Source organism: Antennarius striatus, chromosome 4 (genome assembly GCF_040054535.1).
Source record: "Antennarius striatus isolate MH-2024 chromosome 4, ASM4005453v1, whole genome shotgun sequence".
Taxonomy (NCBI): domain Eukaryota; kingdom Metazoa; phylum Chordata; class Actinopteri; order Lophiiformes; family Antennariidae; genus Antennarius; species Antennarius striatus.
Window position 1 is genome coordinate 21,831,780 of NC_090779.1, and position 26,426 is coordinate 21,858,205.

The window sequence follows — 26,426 nt, forward strand, 5'->3', positions numbered from 1 at the left end:
AGAACAGATCCAGAACAGAACGAATATCTTAAAAACAGATGTTAGAACACATGCTGTCCATGCAGAAACACAAACAGCTGATGGAAGCCTTCTTGATCTCTCTGTGTAATGTGTGTGTTTGACCACCGGGTGGCGCTAGTGCCAGTTGCTGCTTGAAGAAAGGGGCGGTCCTGTGTTTTTAACATGCGGACATTTCTCTCGACTGCTACCTTTTGAGAACCACCGCCTGCAGACTGGAAACAGACATTTGTTCTTTCATTTCCATCTCAATCCTGGTCGCAGCGTTTCACTTCCAGTTATCCTGTCTTCGTGCTTTTATTTTGAAGGGTACTTCCGCCTTTCCCTCCGTTCCCTGATAACGGTTTTAACGTAACGGGTGAACCGTAGAGGGGCGCGAGCCGCGGCAGCATCATCCCACACCTGACCGGACACCGGACACCCACCAGCGGACCTGATTGAAGACAACCCGGGAGGTCAGACTGGTATGTACATTTGTGAGGTGGATGTGCTGTAGTGACGTCACACTGCACTGTAACAAGTAATCTGGAATGTAACTATTACAGTACTACAAGTACTGTACTAGCAGTAGCAATATCACTGGTAGTATATACTTTTCTCAGTGGTAGTGATACTAAGAGTATCTGATGTAACGGCAGTAATAGTACTAATAGTTTTAATAGTACTAATACTAATAGGATCATTAGAAGTGAAAAATTCTGCACATTTTCTTGTGCTTTCTGCTTCAGTTCAGTGATAAATGCTTTTATTTTGGTGCACTTTCATTTTCAGCCACAGCATGAAAATGAAAATGTGGAATTTGTTACTGGAAATATTTACTGTATTTAGATCAGGTTCAGTGTCTGTTGGTGGAATCTGCTGAAGAAACCCATCTGATAGAAATCCTGTACAGTATTACAGTATTGATTCTGCAGCATTGCACACCCTGGATCCAAGCAGCCTCTTTTGCTGCTGTTGCCATGGCAACAGAGGAGAGAACGTCCTGCTGCCTTGTGAAATACCCTCCTACATCTGACTGAAGGAGACAGTACCAGCACTCGTGCTTTAATGGTGCCGCCCACAGGGTGATCCTGATGCTGGTGGACCCTCTCTGGTGGAACTGGTACTGGTGCTGACCCGGTCTGAGCCGGGCTTTGGTTCTGGCTCCACACTGAACATGATGTCGGCGTGACGACGCGTGACAACACAGACGTCTGTTTCTATGGTTTCACCAACATTCTGACCTCCAGGCCACAGGTGATGATGTCTGACAATCTGGAGCACAGTGATGATGTCACCATCCTGCCCCCCAATGAGGTGGAGCCCCCCAAGGAGGAGGATGGTCACTGCTCCCTGCCTCTCAGGTGAGATGTTGCAGAATATCTACAAACAGTAATATAGAAGTAATTAACTTTAGTTACTGGTTGAATACAGCTCCTCCCACAGTAGTTTAAAGTGTAAACATGATAATCTCATGTCAGAACAACAGTCAGAGGAGATTTTACTGCTTTCACTGTGCTGTTAGTAAATTTACTGTCGTACAGACGATAAATACTTTCAGCACTGTGAGAACTGCAGTAATCTGATTACTCTGAGTGTCCATTAACCGTGACTGACAGCCTGTGCCTCTGCTCCAGTTTCCCATTCAGCCTCAGACTGTTTGCATAATTACTTCTTTTGTGTGTGTGTGTGTGTGTGCGTGTGTGTGTGTGTTTGTGAGTATGTGTGTGTGTGTATGTCTACGTGTTTGTGTGTGTGTGTATGTCCACGTGTTTGTTTGTGTGTGTGTGTATGTCCACGTGTTTGTTTGTGTGTGTGTGAGAACTGTGGACAATGGCTCCTTTGACATACTGCTCCACTGCAACCAACCAGTTGCTGATGGGAATGCTGATTACATTTGGAGGTCTTTTTTCATTATTTATAATCATCATCATCATCACTGACGAAGGACTTTCCTTCTGTTCCTCCAACTCTGGGTCATCACGAAGCGTAAAAAGATCAATACAGCTGGTTTTTCAGAACTTTCAACTTTTCAGCTTTCTCTCCGGCCAAAGTACTTCAAGGACACATTCAGATTACATCTGGTCTCAGGTCAGATCTGGTCTCAGGTCAGATCTGATCACAGGTCATTAGATTAGATAATGGGGAAATTCGCATCGAATCACTAATAAATTTTTTCTAAAGTCAATTGATCACATTGATGTTGAAGATCTTTAGTTGTCGTCTCCTCTCCTCTGTTGGTGTGTTTTGACCTGCAGGGTTGTCTCTCTCTCTCTCTCTCTCTCTCTCTCTCTCTCTCTCTCTCTCTCTCTCTCTCTCTCTCTCTCTCTCTCTCTCTCTCTCTCTCTCTCTCTCTCTCTCTCTCTCTCTCTCTCTCTCTCTCTCTCTCCATGACGTCATGTGACGTCCTGCAGGCTGCACCTGATCGATGACCTGTCCTACGAAGACGTGAAGAAGTGTTATAGAGGATCAGTAAGTTCTTTATTCAGGGACACGTCCTGAAGACGTCCACATGTCCACTCACACCACACCCACACAAAACCATCCCATCATCACACATCAGGTTAAAAGCTATCTACCAGCTGTTTGAATAAATAAATACAGCAGATATTAATGTTTTTACTGACTGTAGTCACTAATGATCCAAATCATCATCATCTGATATTCTAGATTTTTATTATTAATTATTTTTTTAGAGCTTATGGGTAGTAGATTCGTCCAGTAAACCTGATGTTTAAGGTGTTTAAGTCAGTGTTCTGTATTACATTTGCATATCGAGGGAACGTTAACTGGTTAAAGTTTTTAACAGAAGTAGTTTTGACGCCAACATTCAGAGAAAACGTTAAGCTGCTGTTTTTCTTCTTCTTCTGTTGTTTTAGTCAAGGAACAGGAAGTTTGACACAAATTGAACACACCCAGGTGTATGGGGGGGGGTGATGTAACTTCTGACCCACATTTTGAGAACAAAAAACAGGACAAAAAAATTCCCAGAATACAGTCATTTGTTGTGTCATCAGATCCTGTACTTCAGTAAAAATAAAAGTTAGAAAAAATTTCCCGATGTCTAAACTATATTGATCTCTCATCGCAATCAGTTTGATCGCCTCTGTTTCTGCTGCCTTCACAGACCGTAAGCAAATACAACTCTCAATACCACAAACTGTTCCAAGCTGTTCCTGAAGGGAGATCCTAATGAAAGGTGCCATTTGTACCCCCCAGCCCCACCTCTGCTATCTCTCACACACTTTCACTAAGAGTTTTTCCTCTTCTTCTTCTGTAGTTTATTTCCTGTGCGTTGCTGAGAGACATCCTGCTGCAGGGTCGACTCTACATCTCCAGGAACTGGTTGTGTTTCTATGCAAACCTGTTTGGTAAAGACATCAAGGTGAGACCTCATGCCCACCAGCTCACCCAATAACATTCACATTAATATTTCATACTGGCAAGATCCATTGAAGATCTTTAAAGATAGCTGCGAAACTAAACGTGCCAGCGCACACCCCATCGTTCCACTAAATTTAGTAGAAATCTGTTTTGCAGTTTTATAAATAATTCTAATAAACAAATAAACCAAAAAACAATCCAGCTAGTACAAAACAGAGTCTTAGTTTTCTCTCTGAGCATTAGGACCCCACTGGGTCATGTGACTGCTGGTTCCGTTGGTCCAGGTCTGATGTCTTGTCAGTGTTATGACTGCAAGTATAACATAATCAAGTAATGTTAAAGGTTTACTATGCTAACCTGTTTCCTGTTTAAAGCAGTAGTGGGCTCTGAATTGTTAGAACAAACAGGAAGTGGTCTCTGATTTTCACAATAAAATGGTTGTTTTGTAGGTCTGTATACCAGTGGTGTCGGTTCGGCTGGTGAAAAAACACAAGACGGCCGGCCTGGTGCCAAACGGCCTGGCTGTCACCATGGATACGGGACAGAAGGTTAGAGGACCAGTTCACACTAGAGACACCACATCAGGCTTTTAGCAGGTACTTCAGAACAAACAGTTCTTGGGACCCTGCAGGAAGGGTCCCTTTAGTTCAGTTCCTCAGGGATGAGGATCACACCTGGTACCAGGATCCATCCAGAACACCTGGTGCCTCTCAGTCCAGCAAGTCCTGCCCTGAGCTGTTAATACAAAGGAATAACTTCCTGTAAAACATTTAATTAAATTAAACTTCTCCGAGGTTGCAGCGTTTTACAAACTACCTTTAGTTTAGTGAGTGAAAACAACTCTAAACTGAGTTAAAGGGAGTCAGATGATGTGAACACACACTTCAAGCAGTTAATCGATCAATCAATCAATCAATCAATCAATCAAGACTTCATTATCATGTGCACGACAATTACAAAGAGCAGCTGCTGGAAATTAAATTCTTGTCTCACAGGTTCCCTCATACGATTTATGATAAAGTTGTAATAGATCAATAAGACTAACAGATGGACACATAAAATTATGATTAATAGAATCCACACAAAAGTATGGCAAAAATAAAATTCAATCAAAATAGAAAGAACAATACCAGAGGTGCCCCCCCCCACACACACACACACACACTCCTCCTGTTGACATGATCAGTGACATCAGTTCTACGGTTTGCTATCTTGACTCTTTTCTGTGTATACCACTTCCTGTTCTCCAGTATGTGTTTGTGTCCCTGCTGTCCAGAGACAATGTCTACGACGTCCTCAGGAGGATCTGCACTCACCTGCAGGTCTGTGGATCACAGTCAGTCGTTACGTTTTTATTAGCATCTCTTTAATCCTCATCATTTCGTCCTCTTGTCTGTTTCCAGGTGAATGGTAAGAGTCTCAGTCTGAAGCAGTACTTGGAGGAACCCAGCTCTCTGTCCATGGTAACATCACCTCCATCAAATCAGCCGTTAGCATTCGTGCAGCAGTGATTGTGTGTCTATAAATACAGAACAAAGAAAGATGATGATGTTCTTGTCACTTCAGGAGGATGGAGACTTTCTCCGGTGTTTACCGTAATCATGTTTCTTAGCTAGACAGGTTTCTTCCTCGTTGGTTCTGCTCCATCACCAAATCTGCTGGTGTTGCTCTGTTTCAGCAGAACCCTAATTTCTGGCAGCAAATTCTCTCAACATGTTTTATTGTCCAGTCAGGAAGTCACATGATCGCTTTTAGAAAGGTCTATAAATGAAGTCACCTGGTTTGCTATATGTGATGGGATAATATCTGAACAAAACAAAAAATTTAAAAGGCGTTTTGTTCCAAATAATTTTATTGGTGATTTATTTACCAAGTGCTCTAATAATGAGACAGGATGTTTGTTTTGTACTGATGACGAGGAAACTGTTAAAATACGTATTTTTCTCAAGTTCAACAAATCTCAGATCTGAATCTACAACACGTCAGTCCATCCTTCAGTACAGATCCACTTCCTGTCTGTGTCTCCACCAGGACGAGTATCCAGGGGTGCTGAAGTGGAGGAGGAAGCCGTCGCTCCCCACCGTCTCGTCATCACTCCCAGACCTGCTGGGAAACTCCTCCCCCAGCCTCGCCACAGACACGCCCTTCAGTACAGACACCCTCAGCGGTTGGTCGCCCGTCCAGTCATCAGTCAACATCATCTAGCTGCACACACACATGACATATTTGTGTGTGTGTGTGTGTGTGTGTGTGTGTGTGTGTGTGTGTGTAGACCATAGTTTGGAAACAGAGAAGTATCTGCTGACGGACCCATCAGTACCTGAACTGGGCCACATGGAGTTCCATCTGCTTAAACTCTTCAGCCTCCTGTGAGTAGAAGAAACCAACACCGACCTCTGGACGGTTCTTAGATGAGTTCCCCATTAGTCCCACCACAAGCTTAATGCTCAATGTAACTCCACAGACCTGTCTGCAGTTTGATTATTTTTTTCAAGCTAAGTTGCACATTGATCTGTGACGAGGATTGACGTGTGACGTCTGTGTGTTTGTCAGCGTCTTCCTGCTGGTCCTGTCGTCCTGCTATCTGGCCTTCAGAGTGTGTCGTCTGGAGCAGCAGCTGAGTTCACTGAACAACCAGCCGACACATTCAGACAGGTGAAGACACACATCATCACCGGTGAACGGGATTTCAGTCTCAGCCTTGTGTCAGAGTGAAATGCAATGCTGCAGTCAGCACATCAAACTGTGTGCGTGGATATTTACTGCTTGCAAACTTAGCTTCTAGGTTTCCCTCTGAATCCACAAGATCTGACCAAATGAGCTCCGATAATCATCTTCATTGTAAAGACCTGCAAGTCTATCTGTGCAAGTCAACCGGAGCTAGGCTAACCAAGCAAGGCTGAACGAATAGATTGAATTATTGCATCATGTGTCGACACCGCATCTCTGCTCTTCCTGCTGACTCAGAAGGACACCCTTAAAGGCAGCGCAATCTCACCAATCTGTGGCCATTCAAGCAACGATCTGTCACACAATCTGTATTTTCTGTTGGCCCGTGGAGCCGTCACTTGGCAGTTAAAGCCAAACTACAGTACATCACCGCTTCAATGAACCACCTCTGATGGGACTGGTCTCAAAAACATGTTTTTACTGTGTTGTTTTTATTTAAATTGGTCTCAAAGTTTTAAAACATCAAGTCAAAATACTCATTAAATATTCATTTGTAAGGATGCAGGATTATTGTTGACTAGAGCATGAAACACACTGCCTGTTTATTGTCTGCAGGTGTGGAGAGGTGCCCTGCTGGCTGGCCAATCAGAGGACAGGAACCTGACACTAGTTAAAAAGAAAACCACTTCCATAGACTTCCCACTAGGGGGCGGCAGAAAGCAGTCTCTGAGGGAGACGAGGATGAACTCTGACCTCACCGTAATGAGGCGACCCTGGAGGTGTGACAGTAGTTAACAGAGGCCGCAGCGGAGCCCTGAGGGAATAATCCCTCTGATCAAAGTGGTTGTGGAGGAAAAGTCAGTTCCACAAAGATTTTATTTGTTCCCGTTTTACTGAAATGTAAACAAAAAAATAAACTTTAAAGGAAAATGTTCTGAAGTGACTGAAGATGTCATGAAATATAACAGACGTGTGAAATGGAAAATGTTAAAACCGATGAAAATAATGGAAATCTCCAAGCCTTACAGAGAAAACACTGATGTTCTGATCACTGATTAGTTCATGGTGGATAGTTTCTCAGGTCACCATGGAAACTATTTAGAATAAAAACATTAGAATCTGTGGCAATTGCTGTTTTTAACACGAAGTGTTTTGTCTCAATAAGTCATTAATAGAGGATATTTTGTCTTCATTCTACTGATTTTACATCGTTCTGTTCACTCTAAACATTTTTTTCATTTTAATAGTTTATAACAAATAATTCTGCAATTACAAACAATATCAGTGAGTCCCTACAGACTATATTTTAATAGCAATTTTATTGTCATTTTATTTTGATTTGAATTTTTTACATTGTTTTGATTATTGTGCTGTATTTAATTCACACAGCTATCTATCAGCTTCACTCATCAATTACTTGTTAAGACACTAAACAATGTAAAAATGACTGTCTTTAGTCACAACGGACGCATCATTACGTCAGGAACACTTAGGGATTGAATTTCTGGATGAGTTTTTAACCTCATCTTGTCTGCAAATCATTTTGGCCAAATCAGAAGTGAGGGGAACTGCTTGCATGGCCCTGCATAAACTTCAGAAACATTCGCATATCAGCAGAATCTAGCGGTTCTCCAGCAGGTTGACCCTTCAGAAACAGAGTGGCTTGTGGGTAAACACAAACACATCACAGTGCTGGTGAGGAGCAGTCTGTCTAGGAGACTGAAGCAGATGGTTTAGGGTTATATTGGGCTTAGTTTCGTCTTCAGTTTTAGTTAGTAATGCCCAAACAGAACATCTTCACTGAGCTCAGCAGAACCAGAGTGAACGCTATGAAAACCTGACGCTGGAGTCTTCCCACCGTGGATCTGTGTCCTAATACTTCCCCTTGTTCAGATTAGCAGTGTCCTTTTCTTGTTTCTCGTCTTCCATCTTGGAATTTTCTTTCCTGTCATCTGCTCTTCTTTTCCATGGGTTAAAACTGCTCCTAAAGTTTACTGTCATCCATTGGCTCCTCCATCTAGCAGGTGACTCGTCCTCTGGGAGACTCCACTGTGTCCGGTTGGCTGTAAAACAGACTGGGTTTCAAAAACCTTGTGCCTCCCTCTCGTCCTCCCACACCGTTTGCCTCTGTCCCAGCATGCATCCTGCCTGCAGATGTGAGCAGCTGCGTGTCTGACTGCACGTTGGCCACCGTATGGCGCCGCATGCAGGACTTCTCCAGATAGGCCTCGCCCTCCTGCTCCACCAGAGGAGCCAGAGATGAGGAGTCAGAGGAGTTGTGATGCTGAGTGACAGTGATCTCTGGATGGTAGGGATCGCCTAGTGATGACCCTGACGACGGCTGAGGGTGGGACTCTGGGTGAAAAGACAGAAAATCAAAATGTTAAATGTAAGTTGATCTTTCCCTCCCCTCCATGTTGATATAAGAAAGATATAACCCCAACCCTATGAGAAAATGGATGATGTCACCAGAGAGATGTCATGAAAATTAATATTTCATCAATAAGAGCGTTGGGCTTCGGTGAGATAACATATCCAATGTATTCAGTGTCTTGCATTATATTCCTGTTTAGCACTACTATATCTTTAAAAGTTTAATTAGAACTGGCCCTTCCTGAATAATGATCACAGTATTATCCTGACAGAGTGGCTTCTTGCTGGTTCCAGTCACAGCAGGGATCGGGACTGGGATCTTAATCAGGCTTTAGCAGCAACAAGGACTTAACCGCCGCCGTGAGCCTCTTTACCTCCTTAAAGGAATTAATGTTGCTTTGGGGAGCAACACCCAGCAGTTACAGTCGGGTCAGTTGAGACATTCTTATTTAAATGGGACATTTTGAGTCAGTCCATAGGCGAGGATCCAGGTCTTTACCACGTATGTCTGTCAACTACGCTGATTAGCAGCACATAATCCTGGTGTACATGCAGTTTACACCCAACGCAGAAGTTGTCGCAAATAAATTGTTGTTGAACATAAACAAGCCTAAAGAAGAACATTTGTACAAATTAAAACAGATTACTGTCAAAATAAATATAGTCTGAGCAAAATGTTCAAGGAGTTAAGTTGCTCAGAGGAATGAAAGGAATACTACATTTATACCCTAAAATTTCCTTCTCTCTCTCCTTCCTTATCTCCTTCCCTCCATTCCTCTGTCCCAACTGCCTGCCTGCAGTTTTATTTCTTCAGACATTAACTTCAGAGACAGTAAGGATGTGGATACCAAACACCATCTGTTTCCGGTCCTGCAGAATGTTGCTGAGATACGGCGACACAACAAGCTCCACCAGACGCTCCAACTGGTAATACTCCACACCGGGACCCCCAGACTCATGGATCCCCTGAGACGAGGAGATGACGTGAAATTAATCAAAGGACGCCATTAAAAAGAGATAAATTAACCTAAGTGTGTGTGTGTGTGTGTGTGTGTGTGTGTGTGTGTGTGTGTGTGTGTGTGTGTGTGTGTGTGTGTACCTGCAGCACCAGCAGCATCTGTGTGACAGCTGGAGGGATATAAACTGCAATTCCCAGACTCTCCTCTAGATGGAGCTTCAACAACACCAGGTCTCTAAAGGCGAGCAGTGCCATCTGCCTCACTGACAGCTCCTGTCCCTGAACGTACCACGGAGACCCCATAAGATTAATTTACTGACCTCTGACCTCAAAGGGTCCCGTGGGGATGGAGGGAAAAGAAAACTAGACCCTACAGCTAATAATAATAATAGAAAATGGCAGATTAGCAAAGCATTGACTTAGAGGCAGCAGCTTCCTTTGAAGTTCTCAGTCTTGGAACACACAGCAAAGGATAATCAAGATGAAATATTTGGGTTCTAATAATTATTTACAGTTTATTCTGTGAAACATAGCATTCACTGGCTTAAAGCTAGCTCTATATCTGTATGATGTGTGTTTACCTGGACAGGGTAAAAGATGGCCTGAAGTGCTGGGAGGATCTCCATGAAGAATTTGTCCCACATATCAGCGAGGACGACGAGCTGCTCGTCACCTAGGGGACACTGAATATGGTTACCATGTAAACACACTGCAAACAACAAGAGAGCATGTCCTTGTGCTTTGAGGAGGAAATGACCTTGTTAAGACTGAAATCAGTGTTTCTGTTCTGATATCGAGAAAACTACATGTCATTACGTCAGACCAAAACTGATTGGCTCCTTAATCTTAATACAGGAGCGAGGTAACCAGCAGCTGACAATAGAAAGCTCAATGTCCCATCAGGACTGATGCCAGAATCTGAATATCATGCAATAATACAAATGATCGCATCAATCACATAATGTCCTATTTTCATTAATTCATTCATTCATCTTCTTGAATTGGCGACTCTTCCAGAGTGTACCCTGCCTTTCGCCTGTAACCAGCTGGGATAGGCTCCAGCATAACCCACGACCCGTATTTCGGATAAGCGGCTGAAGATGAATGGATGGATGGATGGATGGATGGAGGGTTGGAGGGATGGATGGAGAGTTGGAGGGATGGATGGAGGGATGGATGGATGGATGGAGGGATGGATGGATGGATGGATGGAGGGTTGGAGGGGTTGATGGATTGACGGATGGATTTGCTCTGTTCTCACCGGAGTGGAGCTGGACCTGATCCAGGATTTCAGACAGACCTCGAGTCAGCAGCTGGTTCTGAAACAGAGCAATCACCAATTCATTATTTATCTTTGGTTCTCAGGATTTGAGTTATGGCCATTGGTTCTTCTGTTCTGGGCCTTCAAGTTGTACTTCTATGGATCTGGTTCCACAGTTCTGGTGTTTTGGTGTTTTGGTTCTGACTCTATGGATCAGATCCATGACATGATTTATTATCTTTTTGTGAAGAGCTGTTGCTGCGTTTCAAATCTACGCAATGAACAAACAAAAACATGAGACTCCAGAGGTTAAAGGTCAAAGAAGCAGCTTCCCAGAGTTCAGCTCTGCAGGGACAGGATGGACACACTGTCAGGATGTGAGCAGAAGACAGGAAGATTTCTGTCCCTGCGTCTCTGAGCAGGATGCTGATCTCCACCTTTGCTGGGGGAACAAATATAAGGACAAGCAGCCGCTGACTGACTGACGCTTCAGGCAGGAGGCAGCAATCAGATTAGTTTAATCACACTGAGCAGCTGCCACTTCGCTCAGAGCGGCTCTCGGGGAAGATTTCTCACGTCTGTTTGACCTCAGCAAGAAGTTTGGGCCTGAACCGAGCCGACTTTATATCACATCAATGCAAGACGTACGAGCTCAGTCATGTTTTGAGAGAATTCTGCCCTTGACAGAGATGCTGTTTAAGGTGTGTTTTTAATTAGCTACAGTGAACTATGCAACAAGACAGGTTGGTACAGCACACAGTCAGGTGGGAGCATCGGGGACTATTCCATTTAGAACACATGCAGGTCCTTGACGGTTCCTAGAATTCAGTACCCCGCTGGACTGTCTGTTCTTTACTCTGTGTAGTTACAGGAATTGAGTAATATACTGTACTGTATACATAAAATAGCGTCAAATTAATTAAATTGTTATCGCCTCACTTAGAGGTTTCATGGAGGGTTCAACTCTACATGAATCAGTGTTGCGCTGTATTATCACTTATTAGCGATAGTACAGCTAGCAGCTAGTCCTCAAATCATCTGACATCATGACATAACAACAGGAAACAAAGAGTGAAATACCTGGAAATAATCAGTGATGAAGGAGCCCATGTCCGTTTTCAGAAGCCACCTGTGCTGACAGGAAGGAAGAATAACGGTCACCATGTTTAGTCCTCATCATCTGTGCGGTGGGGGTCGTATAAATGTCACGCTTACGTCCACACACCCAAACAAACACACTCGTCACGCTGCTTTCATATCAGCGTACACACGATGATCTAATATGAAACGTATGAAACATGCCAGCATTAATAGCTGATTTACTGAGAATGAGAAAATGGTCTTTTTGAATTTCATTAAATGAGTTCAAAGAAATAAAGTATTTATGCAAAAAGGTGACTCAGATGATGAAGAGAAGAGAGACAAGCATGGTTTTATGACCCGTGTGTTCTCTAACATGGACGTGTCCATAACATGGGGTAGAATACAAGGTTTCATGATAAAGATTAAGAAGATAAAGAAGAAGATTTGTTCACCTGATGCTCTCGTTGAGCGTGAACAGCTCGTTCACCTGCAGCGCCCCGCCCTGGAACACCTTGATCACAGCCGATTGGACGCTGAGGACAAACAGACAGATCAGGGCGGAGTTAACAGAGTATTATGGAAGACACTTCCTCTGTTATCTGGCTGGAGTTTTAACCCAGTTATGTAAAAAGAGAATCTACAAAAAAGTCCGTGAATAATTTGTTTTACGGAATGCAAAGTAAAGACAATCTTTTGGTTATTTAACTACCAATATCACAGCTTTTCCATTGATGGCATTTGTGGGATGATGTCATCCTACGATATGATTTTTTTTCTGATTATTTCACATTATATTGATGAACGTGAGAATTTCTGTCCGATAAAATGTTTACATCCTAAACTTTAGAAATCTTTCTTAGTTATTTGTTCTCGGAACTGTTTGCCATTTAATCTAAACAGTTCCACGTGTGTGTGATTAGGATTGTAAACGTTCTGGCAGTTCATCGGTGTGTGACGGCCGTCTCCGACAGGACGTGGCTCAGCTACCACTTCCACTTCCTGCTAAACATCCGGCTGGGAAACAGACCAAAGCCTCAGAGGAGGTTGTAACACCAGAGCCGATAAGAACACGTTCCTGCTCAGGCAGGAACGTGGGTCAGGACGTATCCGGACCAGCATACAGGCCATGACAGCTAGGTACCGGTCTGTGTATGTGTGTGTGATAAGTCCTCTAAATAGCACTAAAATAGCAGTAACTTCAGGGTTTTGCAGGTCGGTGGTTCAATTATTTCCTGATTCAACCCTTTGTTCATCCTCAGATTTCCTTAAAGGAGTTTAAAGAACTTTCATGTTGCTTCCTCTGCTGTTACCTGATTTTTACAATAAACACACATCAACATATGACCTGGCCGTTGTATCCTAAACACCTGCTGATCATATCTGAGCTCCGGTTGTGGGACTATAATCCAGGTTTACTCAAGTTCAGCTCAAATATCTTAATCTGTTTCTTGTGTCCACAGCAGCTGCTCACCTGTTCCATACGCTGGTGTTGGAGATCTGAATCGCAGTGGAGCTGGCGTGGAACCGGGCCAGGTCCGACAACACCGGCGAACTCATAAAACGAGGCCTGGGCCGCCGGAAAGATCCCATCATGCACCTGGGATGCTGAGGAGAAGGTGAACAAATGGTGAAATAGATTCTGGAGATTTAGTTCAGGAAATGATTAACATATAATTTCAGTATAATGAAAAGAATAACATCTTAGATTTTTGCTTTGCACTGAAATGAAAACTTGACAGAATATTAGTATCATTTCATTTAGTTGGTCATCCAGTTCTCAAATTTTATCAACACAATTCCCAAAATACAAATGTTCAAGATGTGATAAATCCAGACTTAAGGAGAGGACGGCTCCGTTTCACAACAGTGTTGCTGGAAACCACCTGATGGGCTGATAATGTGAGTCCTGGACCATGAAAAACCTGGATTTACTACTGGTTTCTTCAGGACTCACTAACGTGTTAACGGGTAATTTTTGTTCAATCACTGTAGACGTCATCTATGAAATTAAAAGATTGATCCCATTAAATGTAGTTTATAACATGTCAAGTAGTCTTTCTGGCAAACAACAAAAACTACACACAGGAAGAGAAGCTCTTTGGTGGAGATGATGAAGCAGTGGATGAAGGTTCGTTCTGAGCTGTACGACAGCTGAACAAGTGTCACATCCTGTCACCAGCATCTGATTCTTCAGAAACACCTCCTCCCTCCAGACCGCAGCTTCCTGCAGAGCGACCCGGCCTGCGATCAGCCTGTTAGTCGCAGCACAGAGGTCTCACTCTCTCTCGCTTCGGCAGGAACCACAGACAGCCGGGCCCCCGTCTCACTTCTGACAGCTTGACGCTCTGCTGTCCCCGCACGCAGCCACGGGTTTCGCTTCATTTTCACTTTGAGCTGGAGTCACTTTTTTGTTTTTGACTTCGCTGAAGCAAACGCCAACACACATTGAACTCCAGCATGGGAACGTTCCACCGTCGGCTGCTGTGGTTGATTGTTGGTGCTCATCACACAAGAGTGGGCGTGCTATAAAGAGCAGTTTGCTGTGGTTTGTGTGGAAGGACAGTGAACAGCTGGATGCTAACTAGATGCTGAAGTTAAAGTCATATTTAGACCAGTCACCATCCTGAACTGAGGAGAAGAAGAGACTTCTGATTACAGCAACATCCTCCACCAGATGAAACGCTGGCGCTGCTCAACCGCAGTTTGGTGGAATGCAGTTTGACTGGAGGCTCAGCAACAAAATCAGAGATGAAGCAGTCTGGCAGCTGGAGGAGACGCCTCCCTGTTCCTCCACAGAGAGGAGGTCTGAGCCCCGCCCACCAGAATCTGACTGACGTGCATCAGACGCCGCTTACCGGCTGCTCTGATGGCGGCTCCAGTGAACGACCGTCAACCTTTGGTGAATGTCCCACTGCGCTGCAGATGCATGACTAATTCATGCTGACTGATCGATAGCATCAGGACAGATCAATGAAATCTGAAAAGGCAGAGCAATGACCCCCAAAAAGTAACAAAAGCAGAATCTAGAACTCATTGATAAATATGATGAATGATTTACATAATTCCTTCAAAACAATAAAATGATTAGAAACACAACTCCACACCGTCCAGGTGATAGCAGGAACAAATGGAGATAGTTTGGATTTCTGGTGTAAACGGATCAATAGTTATCAATAGTCCACTGATCATCCGCCCGAGACAATAATCAGCTGATCGGCCCCACGCTCCAAAATCAATCACCAAGAAGAATGACTAGACTACTTCACCTCAACAGCTCTTCTTTTCCAAATACATCTCTCTATAAATACATTGATCATCAAATTCAAAGTAATTGATAAATCATTCTAAAACCAGTCAGTCCAGCGCTATCGACGTTCCCGTTTGTGGTCTGGATTTTAAAAAGTCCATTCTGCTGCCGTCCAAACCACGTCTGTCCGAGACGTCCAGGTGGCTGATGGGATCTCACAGGCCCTCGCTGTGCCTTCTCCTCTGATCACAGCCAGAGAGAGGCCTCGTGCTGACCGTCAACACAAACATGCTGTTGTTTATTTTGATGCGTCCTGCCAAAAGCAGCCGAGGTCAGTGAAAACAGATTCGTCCCTCAGAGAGGAAGCAGGAGAACATTTTAAAATGAGTCCAAAAAATGTAAGTTATGTAAATTGTTCTATTTTGTTTTTTTCTTTCCGTAATACAATAATAATAATAATAATTAACAATAGTTATATTATTATTATTATATAATGCCAGGTTTAAATTTAGTACCAGATGTTATTGTGTCCATCCTAACGTCGTGTTAATGAAGAGTGATCAGCAAAACAATTGAGAAACAATTGTCTTTAGCCAAAGCTGTAGTGTTTTCATTGCCGTCTAATGATTGGTCTACATAGGAGACTTCACAACATTTAAAACATTTTAACCAGACTTCTTTTTCTGTTCGGAAGAAATCTTTCTGCTCCTAATAAATTCACACATCTGTTTCCTGACAGGATGTGACACGATGAGATGAAAGAGCGACAGGGACAGCCAATCAACATCCACGTCCATCTTTAGCCTTTTCAGGGCTTGACTGGAGGAAAAACAATGTTTTTGCCCACTTTGCTTTGTAAATTCAGGTGTCTGTGTTTTTAGTCAGGCATATGGGTGTCCCAAGATTTAAAAACAGCTAGAAGTTGTTAGCAGTTAATTCAAAGTAGACAAATGCCTTCAGACTGATGAGTCCAGGAGCTCTCAATCAGATGAGATCAACCAGCATGTAGCAGGATGTGTGTGATTGTTGTTATTGTGTTGTTGTTGTTGTTGTCACATGATTCCATTGTTTACAATGGAATCATTTAATACACACAGCATGCCAAGCGTCATGTTACCTTAGCCTGAGAACGCTGGCATGCAATCAACAAAAGCGCCATACGTGAGGGTTGTTCGTGTGTGTGTGTGTGTGTGTGTGTGTGTGTGTGTGTGTGTGTGTGTGTGTGTGTGTGTGTGTGTCTGTGTGTGTCTGTGTTTGTTTGTTTGTTGTGCTCTGACCCTTGCCAGGAACCACAGGTTGTGGGTGGGAACAGGACCATGTGTGCTCACATGTAGTGTTCACAGGACTTGGTCACACACACACACACACACACACACACACACACACACACACACACACACACACACACACACACACACACACACATTGCTGCTCTATGTATCTTGTTCCTGCCACACACAGAACATCTACGTTTGACAAGATGATTCACGAAACCCTTCTGCTGTGCAAAAGTGAGTTTCATCTTGTGTTTAACTGTCACCATGACAACCCATCTGACATGCACCAAACGCATCAAAGAAAAAGGTCACACCCCCCAGCACCACCTCAGCCCACCCTCTGTCAGATCCTCCTCCGCTGATGCTGTTGTGGATGCTAACATGTTGGGTCTCCCACCCAGATCTTTTTCCATGATGTTGTGACAGAAACCTTTGACTTCGGTTAACACTGCACACATCTGATCCACACACACTCCACTAGTGTCTGTGTGTGTACGCTAAATGTGAAAGGGAAAGAGAGGATCAATTTGAAGCTGTAATATTTTCGATCAGAGAGCTTTGGCGCTGCTGCAGGTGGAGTTTGTGGACGAGAAACGCATTGAAAGCCACTTAGCTGCATGTCAGACCGATGCTAAAGCCGGCTCAGAGTTTCTCCCTGATAATTTCTACCTGAAATGAAGTTGTCTACAAGAGGACAGGTGTGTTCATTAAATAGCATGAGTGGAATGTCTAGTCTGACCCTGGATCAGTTCTGTGAAGGTATAAATGACCTGAGGATATTATTTGTGTTATTTCACAGGTAGAAACAACACAAATAATACCAAACCACCATAAACACCCAACGTGTTCAAATCAAATCAGGATCAGATCCAGATATGATTCTGGTCATGTGACCTGAGTGAGAACAAATCTGACCTGAGAATTGATCTGACCTGAAGACAGTTTTGACCTGAGAATTGATCTGACCAAAGACCAACAATTTGAGTGAATCACATAAAATAAAACATGGTTTCAAACTGGATTTGTAGTTTAAAACCACGTGTTCAGTAAAGTGGGTCATTTTAACCACACAATAAGGGTTACGTGTGTAGGTTCTCAGTGATCCGGTCTCGGTAATCCTCTAAATCAGGTTTAGAGGGTTTGGACATAAATACCGGGGGCCAGTTCCGGGTCTCTGGTGGCCCTAAAGGGGGCCCCAATTTTTTTTACACTTCATGCGTTCACGTTACTTTCAAATTAATCTCCATCTGAAGTGATTTTGTGAATGAGGAGCCGCTGCCGGCAGGTGTTCGCTCAGGTGACCCAGAACAGAACTAACAACCACCAACATCTCCCGGTGCTGCTGCAGTGACAAGGAACTCACCTCCACTGATCAATAATCAATCTTCCTCAGTCCTCAAGCGACAAACTCCTCTTCATCACCGCATCGCTCTTCTTCCCGACACAAACACATGATATACACAAATATAAAAGTGATCGTTTAGTGACGTCACTGCTCCGGTTAAACACTTGTGCTGGGGTCGAACTCTTCTCAGGTTTGCAACGGGACTAAAACCAACTGTGGCTCCGTTCAACAGAAAGGAACCCGCGGCTGACAAGCGAACGCAGCTTATTTCAATACTTCCTGTACTTGCCTTCAAAGTAAAGGTCGTTACCGGAAATGAGTTTTATTTTCTCATACTATTGACAAGACGTGTTAGTCGCAACGAAACCGAAAAGGCGTAAATAACAATAAACGTAGACAACGAAATTAACGAATAAAATATGTAATAAAAAACAGGCAAGCTGTTATAACGAGGTTGTTTTATTTTAAATTACTATATCTTCAGGGTTACCAAAGGTGGTCAGTTTGGCCACAAAGTCTGCAACCAGGAGATTCGATCATAACCTGAATATCTTTAACCCATTTGAAGCAGATTTGTGCATTTCTTGAATATCTTGAATACAACACATCAACCATGTTAAGAAAATTCTCTGCATTCTAAGCATGTATCTCCGATCCTTTGTAGTGTAAAGTAGACCAAGATCATTTGACCAAATTCCTGAAAGTTTTTCAATGGATCCGTTCGAATGTGAAAACTCCCCTTTACTTCCCTAAACCAATATTTCTAGTTCTTAAGTTATTTTAAAGTCTGAGGTTGACAAACAGAGTAGGATATTAGGATACAATAAATGTAGAACGAATAAATCCTATCCTAAAAACAACAGAAAATACGAGGTCTACAATTCAAACTGAGATAAAAGTTTTCCCGTAAAGTTACCAACCACATAGTCTCATATCATTTCAAAACATTCCAGAATCAAAAATCTGCTTTATTAAAAATCCCTGAAATATTAAATTTCATCCATGGAAAAGAAGCAAATGTGAAAAAGTGTAAGTTATTTACTCCAGTCAGTCCAACTGGACTAGATATTCTGTTTTCATCTGTTTCCAGACAATCAATAGTCTTCAGAGAACCTCTGATTAACAAATGAGTTAATTTGTGACCAAATCTTTTTATTGATTTCTTCCTCTGAACCTGTCCTAAGAAGGGAAAGATCAAAGGTCACGCGTCTCCCTGCAGTAACTGAACTGCTGCCTCCCTGTTGTGTCTTCTGGCCTCTTGTAGAGGAGAGCTCCCCCATCTGGTGAGACATGAAACTACATCAACAGTGACAGCTGCAGAAGGATTTCTAATGAACACACACAGTCATCAATAAAAATTTTTTTTTTAAAACACCAACCGAGTTATAAGGATGAATCAAAAGTAGCTAGTAGTGGAAGTATTAATGCAGTAGTATTAGTACATTAACACCCATGTAGGAGCATCCATCGTCTCACCTGTCCTTCAGAGCGGCATTCACTTTGGCATTCTCCAGCAGGAAGCGAATGACCTCTGTGTGACCTTCGGCAGCAGCCACGTGCAGAGCTGACCTGCCGTCGTAATCAACTGCGTTTACATCCACACCAGACAGGTAGTACCTGCAGACAACCACAGAAGAGACATCTTCGTTGTCTTTGATCTCAGTCAGGCGGATGACACAGCCGCCATTATCACCACGGCGATGTCACCGTCACATCATCATCCTGACAGAAACCTGAAACACAGCTCACTGCCACCCGACTGTGAAGGTTTTTCACTTTTCATTTTAAGCCCTAGTATGCCTACTAGCATTAGTAATTTCAGAATATTTTCGCAACAGATAGTGCGTGAGAGGGCGTGGCCTACTTTTTTACCAACGCCAAAGAAAAACAATTAACATTTGTGAAACATCACCTCCTCAGAGTCTGGATGTCGCCTTTAAAAGCAGCCAGCAAGACGTTCATGATCTGATATCCCTGCAAAGATGAAAGAAGAAGAAGACGAGTAAACTGTTGAGTACAGATTAACTGACTTCAGATCAGAACAGAGAAAGAGAACGAACCTCAGATTCAGCTTTCCACTGTCTGTAGGCCAGAATCTGCCTGAACGGAGTCCTGATGTCAAAACTGTGGAGCTGAAACATTGAAATGAGCTCCTGCAAACACATTTATATCAACAGAATCATGAACAAGACATCCAGATCCACACCCAAGAAAAGACTTTCTTCTTTTTTTTTAAATTTGACAGGTAAATGTGATTTGTTCTACGGGTGAGGTGGGACCTGGCAGAAGTGGACGGCCCTCCAGGGGTTCCCACAGGCATCCAACTCAGGAGAGAACGCCATCAGACCCAAAACACCAGGAACAATGGCGAGTAGCGACCCATGGCTGCTGGACACAGCTGGGATAGACGTCTGCAGAGGAACACACACACACACACACACACACACTCCAGGGATACATTTAATTAACCACAGCTGAGGTATCGATAGTTTAACGTTCCAGTGACACAATTTCTTTTCCTCTAACAGTTGCATCAGACTGAACCTTGTAGTGAAACGTTGTGGAGTAATCCTTCATTCCTGCCACCTGCATCATGGACAACATGCTCCGCGTGGCCGCTGGGGACAGCACCTGATCAGCTGACAGGGGACAGAGGCCTCCATTGGCTAACGAAGCAGCCATGGCAGCTCCTGATTCACAGGTGATCTCTGTGGAGGTGCACTGAGAGCAGACAGGTTAGACAATGGAAATCAGTGCTCTTATTAATTACCTTTCTTTTCCTTGCTGGTGTAAAGGATTAGTGTGTGTTTTGGTGTGAAATTCGAACTGATCATTGATATCTTCCTTTCAGGGTTTCTGTATGTTTTAAATTTTGTGTGGGGCTGAGATTTTTGTTTTTCAATGACCATAATTATATGAAATTCCATGAAAAACACATAAGAACTCAGATCTACAACGCCTCAGATACTTCTTTTAAGAGGAATTGTAGTTGTTATTGTTGTTGTTGTTGTTGTTGTTGTTGTTGTTGTTGTTTTGCGATGAATGATGAAGTTTGTAAAAATAAACGCACAAAAACAGAGATGTAGTCAGAGGCTGCTGTGATGTCAGTGTCATACCTGCAGCATGAGATCCAATGCAGCATTAATATCGACCTTCTCTGGAAAACACTGTCATAAAGAAAAAGATGGTACTTGTTGTTGTCATTATTTTTGTTGTTGTTGTCAAGTTGGAGGAGACAGGGGAGACGAGGATGTTTGATGATGTGAGGGGTCTTTACCTTCTTCTCCTGCAGGTAGAAGGACAGAGCGTGGAGTCTGACAGCAACCTTCCTGCTGCTCTCGTAACTAAACACAACAGAATTCTCTTCAGCAGGATCAAATGTTAGTGTTACCATGGATACGCTACATTCGTGCACATCGTAAACTAGAAGTGAGATGCACAGTTTTAATGAGCCGCCAGAATGTTTTACAGTCAACTTTGTGGAGAGAAAAGTGTTTTTAAATGATGGCGTGAACTTTCCTCGTCCTACACAAGTGTTTGGTGCCTAAATTTACCCAGACGCGATGCACAACATGACATTTAAACAAGACGATCAAAGACGACGTGTGACCTTTATCTCCACAAAAACAGGAACAATAAATTCATCATCAGCACGCGTGAACAAACATGGTGACTTGTGGTTGTTAAAATGTACAAATTAACTAAAAGAATATTACACCGAGTAATAAATGTGTGTGTTGTCAGAAATCATTCTCACTGGAGAGTCTCAACACAAGTTTAAAAAAAAAAACTTACTAAACTGCAGTACATCACAGTCAAGTTAAGGGGAACAATGTTTGGAGTTCAAAGATGAAAGTTCAGATCTTAAACTTTAACTCATGAAACTGAATTTCTGTGTTGCTGCTGAGTGTATTTTGGTGTGTAGTGAGGACAAACTGCATGCGAGCCTTAAAGCTTTAAAGCCCGAACCATGAAATAATTGCCAGAAAAATCTAATTTTTGAAAAATATGGTCTAATGGAACCTTTCTCAGTAAAAAAACAACAACAAAAAAACAAATTTGTATATGTATGAGCTTTAATTTGTATAATTATGGTTAAATCCAGAGTTTCTTCACATGAAAAATGCAGATGAATGTAACTGATTGTCTACATCAGACTTTTGGGGGTAAAAATGTAGAATCTATGATGCAGAAGTATCAAAATCCTGGAAGGCCAATTGAATCAAATATGATACATTTGGCTTTAAAGGGTTAAAGAAGTGAATCTATCGATCAGAGTGATTAAGTACAAAATGTCACTACCTGCTCCCAAAAATAAGACAAGTCGGACTGAGCACCTGCTCATCATCATCCTCATCATCCTCGTCATCCTCATCCTCATCATAATCATCATCATCATCATCATCATCATCATCATCATCATCATCATCATCATCATCATCATCTCTAATCAATTCATGATGAGACAACTGGGACTACTTTCAACAGCGGATGGATCCACATACATTTGACAGAGTAGACAAAGCAGTATCACCAATACCTGCTGCCGTCTAGGGTGGCGTGTTCTTTGTTACAGAGCCTCTGGATGACATTCAACACCTACAACACACACACACACACACACACACACATACACACAAACACACACACACACACACACACACACACAATATGTTTAATACAGATACTCATTAGGTGATCGTTCATCTCCTCTAAGTAACTTACTGAGTCAAACTTCTCCTCTTCCTCAGAGGTCATCCTCCCGACCATCTGGAGACACAAGAATGGATGAATGGATGAATGGATGGATGGATGGATGGATGGATGGATGGATGAGTGTTACCTGTAGTAAGGATGTGGTGATGAGGACTCCAGTCTCAGTGAGTGGGCTGTGAGGGATTCCTGGACACAGATATTTAAAATCAAGGAGCCTGCGTTAGAAGCTGACATCATCATCATCATCATCATCATCACTAGACCTGTTTTAGAGAGTGTGAACGGAGAGTCATATCTGGAGTAACCCTCCATGCCGACGTATCTATGGACCAGGTCAGAACCCAGCAGGTCCACCGCCACGCCGTACACCAGCGGCCATGACACCTCACCCAGAACCAGAGCATCGGCCCAGTCACCCAGAGACAACCTGAGAGACAGAAACACATCCACAAAACATTTATACTCACTATTCTCATTGCTGGCAACTAGAGACACTCTTTTATTTTGAAGCAGAGACAGGAAGTGACGACACAGGCTTGTCTATTTCCTCAAAAACAGTTTTTAAACTTCATACTTGAATAATTGTATCAGATTATTTTTATAATTTATAATCCATACAATTAGATCCTTCAACTGTTGTGCTTCAAATGCACCTGCATGAATTATTTATAAGAATAAACTGCAGAATAAACTTGAAATGTTCTCGTTGTAATAACACTGCTCCATCTCCTCTCTGCTCTCCATTTCAGTTCTGTGTACCTCTGTCCATCCACGGTGCAGATGGACAAACCCCACCTGGTGCTGTCCATGCTCTCCTTTCCATCACCAGCTCCAACCTAAAAGAAGCTCCATTTAAACCGATTTAAAAAGAACAATCAAAACATTCACACGTTAGAGAGTGAGAATGTCTTGTTTGCCGGGACTCACCTGTATGGGCGACAGCTGCCGGCACCTTGAGAACAATTTCTGAGTTTCCTCGTTGAAGGTAGAGAAATCTGGGATGACAAACCTTCCCTGCAGAGCTTTCAGGATGAGAGACACAAATCCTGTAATGCACCTACAGCAGAAAAAAAAGAAAAAAGACCTAATCGCATCAAAAACGCAACGATACAAAAACATCACCAGCATGCAGCGGTGCATCAGTTCCAAATTATCTGATTCTGATTCATATTTTCCACTTCCAAATAAATCAGGACCTACATGGAGAGAGAAGTAGAACTTCATTGGGAAGACTCTCCTGAATAAAAGAGTATGAAACAGATATGGAGGACCTGTGGAAGGTGTTTCTGTCCACGGTCCCCTCAGCGTCCTGCAGCCTCCTCAGGTGGTGATAACACTCTCTGAGCCGGGGGTCCGACCGGTGCAGACCAGAGTTCCAGATGGCCTGGAGGGCAAAACAAATGCACGCAGAACATTCACAGACACAAACATACAAAAATGTTACAGTCAGTTCTTCCGATTCTTCTTCCTTTTGAGAATAAGTGGTTGATTTAGCGATGGTAGGAAAATACAGCATCTTAGAGGTCTTTCACTGACAAAAATGCTGCAAAAAAAGGCTTACAAAGACCCATCTGAAACCAACTTCAGAAAAATGTATTAATTTAATTAACCACAGGATGTCAAACGTGGCCTAAAATCCTTGGTAAATTGTTTCAATTGGGCCAAAGGAATGAAGAGTTTGATCTGGTTTTCCTTCTGAGTGGAAATACCTCAAAGAACTGGTTGACGCTGATTCTTCCTTTGGATGTAAAGCCATCGAACAGAACGTCAGCCGCCCTGGAACCACAGACAAGTTAGACCAGCACAGACGTCAGGCTCAGCCCAGCCCAGTTCATTTATTACAACACTTACGCCCTGCGTTTGGTCGGACTTTGCTGAGAGGGGGACCAGGGATGGCCGGGTGGGGGGCCTCTATCCTCTGGCTGGACCACCGCCTGAGGGAGGGGAGGCTTCAGGCAACCATTACCGGATGATGCTGGTCCCACTGCTAAGACAGAATATTTCCTTATTAAGAACCGTGGCGTCTAAAACCTGCAGTTCTACACAAAGACGCTCACAGAAATGTTGAGGTTACATGAACGTAAAAAATGTGTTCATGAACTAATACATTTAAATAGCGATTGAATAATTAACCTGAGTCCAGTTGGCTGAAATCAGTCTTTTCCAAGTTGTCAGAAATTTACAAGTTCAGTCTCAAAAATCCTGAATTTTTTTTTAGGTGGATTAATTTTCATTTTCTAATCAATTCCACAACACTTTGGCGTTTTAAATCCGGTCTAGCTGTACCGGCTCTGGTTTTAGTCCACTAAAACTAGGAGCAGGTAAATTCAACGTGTTGACCTGATAGGTCCTTGAAGGCACCATGCAGGAGGTTTGAGAACATTCTGCTCCTGGAATCATCTCTTCCACAGAGCATCAGAAAAATACAGAAATGTATAAAACATGGTATAAAGTACATGTTCTAAATTTAGCAATCTGTGGGTTTGTTCTCTATAGTGCAAAAATAACCTCCTTTAGACACCAGCAGGCTCTTCCCACTGACGGCGCTTCACTGACCACTAATCACAGGGCGTTACCGTTCACGTCTGGATCTTTATTGGGTTCCAGCAGTTTGTTGCCGTCCAGACCGCCATAACGTTTCCTCCATTTTCTTCTGAGAGATGGAGTTCTCTGAAAACTGAAAAAACAAGAGGAACAACTTTTAATCAGTGAAATCCAGACCGCAGCCATGACAGCATCCACCAGTGTTTGACAGGCTGAACATGCCGCGGTGCTTTGAACTAAAACCTAATGTTAGCTGATACTAAATAAATAAATCTGTTACTGACTTTGATTTTTTGGTGCCGATGCAGCATTTACTTGTTTGTTGTTTTTCAAATCTGTTTGCATGAATATTTATGGATTAAGTGTTATTTCTGTGTGTGACCTCTGTGACAACATAGACTAAAGGTCAGCAAAGTGGTTTAGGGTCCAAACCCCCAGTCAGCCCAGAACCCAGAGTCCAATGAACCAATCACAGATGATGGTGACCCACAACATCAGCAGCGACCGGGGGCCCCAGTCCATGCAAGAGGTCAGGTTTTAGTGGCTCCTTGTGGGTTGGACCAGGATCATGCAGCATAGGCCAACACCAAGCCCAGACCCCCCAAAGAAGCCCATTACCAGCACAGCACACACCCCCCACACACACACACATACACACACTCACAGTGCCATTAGAAAAGAAAAAGCTTCAGAATCTATGCTGCATTTAAAACACACAGACCTCCATAAATACAGAACATTTTTATAGTGTAGTATAAAGGGTCCAAAAACGGCGCACCACAGCCCCCAGTAAGCTGAACTGGGACCAGCACAAGTGTTCAGAGCGTCCCGTCTGGAAGCCGTGCCACGTCTCAGCCTGCCCTTCATCCCCAGCAGGAATGTAAACCTGGACCCGGTCCAGCCTCAGGGAAGAAGCTCCGGATGGAAAGAAACCGGTCTCACCACAGGTTGGACCCGTCCTCCTCCTGGGTCTGGTTCTCCATCCCAGCCTCCGGAGGTCTTCTCGCGGACGTGTTGTCACGGCGTGGCCGGCTGCCTCCGCGTGTCTGCAGACACGACTGGGACTGTTCAGAGGAGGGGAAGCACGTCGGACCCTCCCAGCGCACCTAAAACACACATACAAGAAAAAAAGAAAAGAAAAACCACAACAGAGCAAAACAGCAACAACACAACCTTCAGGTTCTTCTCTGACATGAAATAATAAAGATGAAAATATCCACAGTCCTGACACCAGAGAGATTCATCAGTTTGGCATGAGAGAAGAAGTTCACTTAAAGCAGGAGTTTCTTATTCTGGGTGAACTTTTTTTTTTGGGTAAGTCGTAATGAACCTGGTCTGAGGAACAAGATCAGTCTGTTACGTGTTTGTTCGACACATCATGAATCAACATTTCTTTAATATCTTCATTACATTTACAGTATTGTGGAGCTGAAGGTGTTAAAGTCTCCCTACCAACCCAAGAGGAAAAAGCAATGCGCAGCAGTTCCTCGTCTTTCTGACCTGATGGGTGTCTTTTCACCAACTGACCACAGATGGCAGCAGAGGCCCAAGTAGGACTGAGGTCAGAAAGA

General features: G+C 43.2%; 3 protein-coding genes and 1 long non-coding RNA gene across 8 annotated transcripts; 2 read left to right on the top strand and 2 right to left on the bottom strand.

Moving 5' to 3' along the window:
• The first annotated feature begins 226 nt into the window (after positions 1-226).
• Positions 227-6,800, top strand: LOC137594510 (GRAM domain-containing protein 2A). The gene is given in 12 exon segments (XM_068314042.1): positions 227-473; positions 1,248-1,361; positions 2,412-2,469; positions 3,125-3,196; positions 3,278-3,382; positions 3,831-3,929; positions 4,632-4,703; positions 4,785-4,844; positions 5,413-5,548; positions 5,654-5,750; positions 5,935-6,036; positions 6,667-6,800. Coding segments are annotated over 11 exon segments (954 nt in total). The 5' UTR covers positions 227-473; positions 1,248-1,257; the 3' UTR covers positions 6,716-6,800.
• prr5l (proline rich 5 like) lies at positions 5,592-17,803 on the bottom strand. Of its 2 annotated transcripts, none has more exons than XM_068314041.1 (9): positions 17,614-17,803; positions 13,198-13,331; positions 12,179-12,259; positions 11,724-11,772; positions 10,644-10,701; positions 9,964-10,055; positions 9,524-9,661; positions 9,273-9,390; positions 5,592-8,406 (listed from the first exon to the last, which is right to left on the bottom strand). In XM_068314041.1, exons 2-9 carry the CDS (start codon positions 13,317-13,319, stop codon positions 8,069-8,071), a joined length of 996 nt encoding a protein of 331 aa, XP_068170142.1. In that variant the 5' UTR covers positions 13,320-13,331; positions 17,614-17,803; the 3' UTR covers positions 5,592-8,068. The 2 variants fall into 2 exon arrangements, 1 of the variants encoding a protein (XP_068170142.1); XR_011035258.1 differs by having other exon boundaries at positions 8,284-8,406; positions 9,152-9,390.
• Positions 12,585-15,942, top strand: LOC137594511 (uncharacterized). Its single transcript, XR_011035259.1, has 3 exons — positions 12,585-12,863; positions 13,190-13,342; positions 15,713-15,942. It is a non-coding gene; the product is annotated as an uncharacterized lncRNA (long non-coding RNA).
• A 241-nt stretch (positions 17,804-18,044) lies between the features above and the next one.
• glsl (glutaminase like) lies at positions 18,045-26,098 on the bottom strand. 4 transcript variants are annotated; one of them, XM_068313005.1, is made up of 19 exons: positions 25,798-26,098; positions 24,888-24,988; positions 24,163-24,295; positions 24,021-24,087; positions 23,583-23,695; positions 23,239-23,368; positions 23,071-23,147; positions 22,575-22,738; positions 22,439-22,497; positions 22,321-22,365; positions 22,136-22,194; positions 20,873-20,939; positions 20,712-20,762; positions 20,140-20,316; positions 19,875-20,006; positions 19,656-19,748; positions 19,508-19,569; positions 19,072-19,212; positions 18,045-18,891 (listed from the first exon to the last, which is right to left on the bottom strand). In XM_068313005.1, exons 1-19 carry the CDS (start codon positions 25,836-25,838, stop codon positions 18,690-18,692), a joined length of 1,914 nt encoding a protein of 637 aa, XP_068169106.1. In that variant the 5' UTR covers positions 25,839-26,098; the 3' UTR covers positions 18,045-18,689. The 4 variants fall into 4 exon arrangements, with proteins under 4 accessions (XP_068169106.1, XP_068169105.1, XP_068169108.1 ...); XM_068313004.1 differs by having other exon boundaries at positions 24,163-24,298; positions 25,798-26,096; XM_068313007.1 differs by having other exon boundaries at positions 18,045-18,875; positions 24,163-24,298; positions 25,798-26,082.
• Positions 26,099-26,426: the final 328 nt, after the last annotated feature.